General features: G+C 42.3%; 1 protein-coding gene across 1 annotated transcript in view; it reads right to left on the bottom strand.

Moving 5' to 3' along the window:
- Positions 1 to 6,478, bottom strand: part of cadps2 (Ca++-dependent secretion activator 2) — a 294,438-nt gene that overhangs the window by 131,894 nt on the left and 156,066 nt on the right. Inside the window, 1 exon segment of the mRNA XM_032522241.1 lies at positions 4,832 to 5,019. Coding sequence (XP_032378132.1) covers positions 4,832 to 5,019 — 188 coding nt within the window.

Below are 6,478 nucleotides of genomic sequence, written 5' to 3'. Positions count from 1 at the left end.
GACAAAAAAAGTTGGAAAAAGCAAAAATGTTGGGAAAAAAGCAACCAAAATGTTGTTTTTTCATGGCTGATAGGAAGACAACACAAGGGTTAACACAAGCATCAACCAGACCGACAAAAATACAAAATAATCATATTTAGGCAAATTATAGTCCAAATTAGGATGGATACTGCATGTGTAAAACATACTGTATGTAACCTAAAAGACAAACATCCACCGCTACGTCTCCTCAGGTTAGAGGTTGACTTGTTGAACGCTCACATGTCGTTTGTTTTGGTCGACACTGAAGACCGCACAATGTAGCTGCTGTTTCGCACTTTTCCTAAAAGGTCACGACGCTTTCACTATGAGGCGGGGGGGGGGGGGTCCTCCTGTTTGCGTTGCCTTGGCGACGTTTTGCTTCTGACGTCTTTGCTACGACGTTAAAGCTAACCTGTCGCGCGTGCTGAGCAGTTATGGTCACATACTAACAACGACGTGTGATGTTGTTAGCCAGTACTGATAGCCTTCAGCGGATAATCTCTCTCTCTGTCAAAATAAAACGTTAATATGAGACGTACGCGGGGGTAAAAACAACGACGCGTAGTAACGAGCAACGAGCTCATTGTAGCCTGATGTAGCGGAGTAAGAGTACAGTTTCTTCTTCACATAAGCTACTCAAGTAAAAGTAAAAGTACAGTCATTTAAACCTACTCCGAGAGTACAATTTTTTTTCAAAACTTACTCAGTAAATGTAACGGAGTAAATGTACCCTCGTTACTACCACCCTCTGCTGATTTAGCCCTCTGAGATTTCTGTTGAAATGTAAAGGCATTATAACGTAAAAATGTTCTTATAATTATATTTTATATAGTTGGCATGCCTAGCTCCTATATATTTGGTTACCCCTATGGAGAAAAGCATACTTTTAAAACCAAAACACCTTTCTTGTGACTTGACAACACCTGTGAAGTGACTTGTGAGGCCTCCTGCAGGTACTAGGTATTAGCATGCTACTATCGATACAGAAGCGTCACCGTGACAACCAGGTGTTGGCTAGGCCATCAGGTGAGTGTGTGTCGCTGTCCCTTGTAGCTAACGTGACTATAGGGTCAATTTGGACATGTGATGCATGTTTTTTAAATCTTTTTTGAAAGGAGGAGGATTTTAACTGTAAAAAATAAACAATGTGTTGTCTACAATCACACAGATTTAGGTGTTAAATTATGTAAATTTTGAAAATGACCAAGTTACTTAACCGATCTCAGACCACACAAGGGTTGAAAGTCTCTCAGCTAACGCTGATCTCTGGGAGGCTTCCACATACCGGGAACATTTTCACTTCTTCAGTCAAGTTCCAACGTGTTTCCCAGTCAGAACGGAGTGTGCTTTAAGAAAAGCACAGTCTGATACACACTGAATTTATCGCCTTCAAGTATTAGTCAAGTACTCTCCTGTTGATCATTCTGTGGTTTCTCTCTTTGTCCCCTCTGCCTCCCGATGTAGATTTTGTCTCACGGAGCAGCCCTCCGGGGAAAACTTGAGTTCTGTAATTAAGTTGTTGTTGTTTTTTTTCCACCTCCGAGCCTGCCAGCTATCCAACAAAACCTCTTTTTCCCATCCACACCCACTCAGGCAGCTCCATGAGCCCTGAATGGGCATCAATTTGTTCAAATTACAGCTCCAAACTGACAACAAAGCAATTCCAGTTGCCCCCCCCCCCCCCCCCCCCCCCCCCCCCCCCCCCCCCCCCCCACCCCCCCCCCCCCCCCCCCCCCCCCCCCCCCCCCCCCCCCCCCCCCCCCCCCCCCCCCCCCCCCACCCTTCCAAATCCAATTTAATCTCGATTTGCTGGAGAAGCTAATCATTATGCTTTTTAATTGACTAAATGAGTCGAAAAAGAAAGAAAGCACAGATACCAGTAATTACCAGTCGGGGAGTCAAGCAGGGGCTGATGGGAGTGAAGTGGGGAACTGAACTGCTGGAGTGACGCTGATGCCAACGAGTGGCTAAAAGACACCGCCGCCGCTGCTCTTATCCGGGCTGCTTACTGAAGCTGACCAGAGCCGAGCTCCCTCTCCAACAAAATCAAGACCTGGCCTCCCCATCTTCGCCCGTCATCACCTCCCAACAGAATTTTCTTTTGCCTATATGTGCTTAAACTTTGGCGAATTGGCACCAATCAACGTGTGCCGAATTAGTCATTGGTAGTTCCTGTTTGCAGGGCACCCATGGATCTACAGACACCTAACGCTGGATTACTTTGACACTGAAGAAAACTTGAAAACGTGATGATTACATGGGCGGGTCAAACCGTACCGACGTCCCCACGTCTGAGCCTTCTGGGAGATTAAACTCAAGTTCCAGATGTGAAAAGTCTCCGTTGCCAGAGCAATACTGAGGCGTTGGATTTCACCCTCACAGCTGATACTTCAAGTCTTCATCCGAGTGATGAGGAAGTATTATATCAAATCATGTTGGCTAGGATAAGAGGGAAGGGACCTGTGACAATGGGAATTTAGGACGATCCTATTGCTTACTTTACTTCTAATTAAAAGAAGTCTAAATATGACATTGGGCTATGGCCAAAGAAAGGGTGCACTATTATTAATTTGTGCACATACGGTATGTATGTGTGTTTATGTATGTATATGTAGACATGTGTGTATATTTATCCCTCATGTTATCCTTGGGTCAAATTGACCCATTTTCAGTTTAAAAAAAAAATTGTCATGAAAATGTCGTTAAACATTAAAAATATCAAAAGCCTTTGGGGAAAAAAAGTACCCACAACATTGAAAAAGTGACAAAAATGTGGGAAAAAGCAATAATGTTGAAAAAAATGTTTTTTTTTATGGATGACAGGAAGACAACACAAGGGTTAAACAGTATATATAAATATATATACACATACACACAGTATATATATATATATATATATATATATATATCTATAGATAGATATATATATACATATACACACACACACACACAATATACACATGTATATTATTTTAATTTTTATGTCTCATATGTTTGTATCTTCATATTCATTTAAACAGAAACAGTTATGTCTTTATTTATATTCTATTCCTCTGACTGCATTTCCCACATTTTGAACCCCTTGAGTGGTTTTTGTACCATGATTTTAAACAATGATAAAAAACTTAAATGACAAGTTAACATGACAAGATAACGTGTTAATTACTGTGACGCGTCTGATGTGTTTACTGTCACCTTTAGTCCGTTAGGGATAAAATATGCAACGAGACGGGACTTCCTCCACAAGAATATATCCGGTGCCGAGACCTGGAAGGTGTATTCCACCTCCGTGTGATTGGATCTTAAAACTAAATTCCACGTAGAAGTTCATTTTTGTCTTTGAAAATCGTAGTTTGACAAAACCACTTGAAAGCTTTTAGGTTCAAAGCTTTTAACTGCACTTCACCAGCAGATCGAACAAAGCTAAGAAAGTTAAGATTATTTGTAAAAAAAAAAATATATATATATAAAGTTACAGTATATCCTTAACTAGAAATCTTCAAATACATAGGGCACATTCATGCTATGAATATAAACTTATTACATGGACTTTGCCCTGACTCTTTCTTCACACTCTGTGTTGCTTTAATTTTTGGCGATTTCCCAAACAAACTCTGGTGAAATCTGCACCCAACGTGCACTCTGCAGAAAGTGCACGTGTGGCCCTTTGCGTCAACTTGAGAAAAGGAGGTTTTTGGACCGGACTCGGCAGCCCATACCGAGCCTGTCAGTGTGTGGAAGTTTGGACATTTGGATTCAGCCTCTGAGCGCGGCTGAAAAAGAGCATCTGTGCTCAGTGAAGACGTAGAATAAGCGAACAGGTCAAACTGCAGTCTGTTCACAGGGCTCTTCTGAAATAGTTGTTGCTTTAGATGTGAAGTACTTGAACATATTGCTCATTTACAAAATGTTCTGTTACATGTGATTAAGTGAACTGCTTCTGTTTCTCAACGAGCTATTTCATGCTGAAGGGGTACTGCTCGGGGAAAACCACACCGCCATCTTTTTCCTAAACTTAACCAGTCGCTTTGGTGCCCAAACTTAACCATCTTTGCCACAAAGCACTCACTTTTTGATGTTGTAACTTAACACTGAAATGACCGGCTTTGCCGAGAGCTCCCTATTCTTGACTGCTGAGAACTGCCGGAGCTTTATACATGTCTAATTACAAAATAAAAAAATGTTTTCCTTTTGAACATTTTTGTGCTTTTTTTTCCTACACTCTTGCCTCAACTCTAAGTAGTTGTCCATCATCCCGTTCTCTTTCAGTCACTCTGTTTTGTGATTTGTCTGCAGACAGTAACTTTTAAATAAAAATCAACACATTTAAAAAAATTAAAAAATACAGAGAATTGCATGCATGCATCTGAGAATCGATTATTTTTCCCCACCCCCACCGCACGGACCACGGATCAACTATGGTCCGTTACAACACTAGACCCAAACATGATGCCTCCCATGAAAATGCTCCAAATACTTCAAGTCTCCATTGAATGAGCTCTTTAATTTAGAAAAACCAGAGCCCTCAACTAGAGAATGGCTAACAAAAAAAACAACCAAAAAAGACACAGACAGGCGCTCGTAGTATAAAATATTGTTCAATCTATTTTTGAGATTATTCATCCTTTTCCCCCCCCCAAACTTTAAATGTACAGTTTCCCGTACACTTCAGCCATATGGTGACGCCCCCTCACCGGCATCCCACCCACAAAAATTAAAAATGCTTTTTCATTGGCTGGCAGCTGGGAGTCGTAGGGTCTCTGCAGCTGTGGACAGGCTAACGTTACTGAATCAGTGTCGGGTGGTGTACCTGTTTCCGTGGACGTGGGAGGCGCAGAAGGCGTAGCTGTAGTGCAGCAGCGTGGGGTCGACCAGCGCGTTGTTCTCTGAATAATCCATCAGATCCTTCAGGTAGCTCAGGTGACGGCTGCAGCCTCGAACCCCGTACCGGGCGCAGTACTCATCCAGGACGAACACCTGACCTGGACTGAACCAACCCTGGAGACGGAAAAACACACAGCAGACCCGTCACGCCGCACGCAACAACAGCAGCAGCAGTCGCAGCGGAATAAAGTGCTGACCCTCTCTTCTAAAAAACAGAAAAATAAAATAAAAGTTAGGTAAACCCTGGGAAATCTGGTTCAGGATCACTTAAAGGTGCTCTAAGCGATGATGGGTGACGTTACTTACGTATTTTCAAACAAACTGAGGCTAGTGCTTCAGCGCGCTTACCACCCCCACAGCCCACCCCCCATCCTTGTCGGTTATTGGCTGGAACGCTGGCAACACTGTGGGGGCTTTGTGATGGCAGGTTGGCCCAGATTGTAGAGATGTTTTTACAGTGTGTTCTGGGGACAGGCAGCTAGCAGTGTGAGGAGATGTTTTTTTACAGTTGTGTTCTGGGGACACGGCAGCTAGCAGATAGTGAGGAGATGTTTTTTTACAGTGTGTTCTGGGACAGGCAAGCTAGCAGTAGTGAGGAGATGTTTTTTACAGTGTGTTCTGGGGACAGGAGTAGCAGAGTAGTGAGGGATGTTTTTACAGTTGGTTCTGGGGACAGGCAGCTAGCAGATAGTGAGGAGATGTTTTTACAGTGTGTTCTGGGGACAGGCAGCTAGCAGATAGTGGAGGGATGTTTTTACACGTGTGTCTGGGACAGGCGAGCAGCTAGCAGATAGTGAGGAGATGTTTTTTACAGTGTGTTCTGGGGACAGGCAGCTAGCAGATAGAGAGGAGATGTTTGCTGTACGTGACAACATATGAGCATCTTTTAGATTAATTTTGACTTGTCCGAAGAGACTGGGATAAAATAAAAAACGGAAAACCAGCAGCTATTTTGTTTTAGACATGCCAGTTATCGGGGGTGTGGACAACGTCTTCACATCTGTCTCTACATGTTGCAGAACAAACATTTCATTTATTTTATTTAGACTTTCATACAGTAAACCTTTGCACATCCCCTGGACAATATATTGCACATTTCTGCACAAAACTTATTTTTTTTTTTAAACTGCTTAATTCTTTTATTTTACAGATATTGTACACATTTTAAAGTATTTTATCACATTTGTATTGTGACTTTTGTATGTTCTCTTACTATGTTTATTGCTATGCACCAAACACCAAAGCTAATTCCTTTGGCAATAAACGGGATTCTGATTTTAAAAGAGGGCATTTATAAAGAGGTAAGACAACATTGTATCATTCAATGGTTGTAGGACTAAAGAAAGCCTGGCATGTCAGAGAAAAAGCCAGCTTCTTGGTAAAGGATGACAATCGTCAAGACTCCTCACTCACAGCTTCCCGTTACCATGGAGACATAAACAGAAACGGACCAGCATGGGTCACCTTTTGGCTCCACAAACTCAATGAACAGCCTCTATACTTTACCACGATTAACCACAGAAGTGTAAAGGTTAACCCTTCAGCTATTAATTGTCTGCTACAGTTAAAAAAA

The sequence above is a fragment of the Etheostoma spectabile genome, chromosome 8, assembly GCF_008692095.1.
Source record: "Etheostoma spectabile isolate EspeVRDwgs_2016 chromosome 8, UIUC_Espe_1.0, whole genome shotgun sequence".
Taxonomy (NCBI): Eukaryota; Metazoa; Chordata; class Actinopteri; order Perciformes; family Percidae; genus Etheostoma; species Etheostoma spectabile.
Note: the sequence above shows the minus strand (reverse complement) of the source record. Positions and strands in the feature narration are given on the sequence as shown.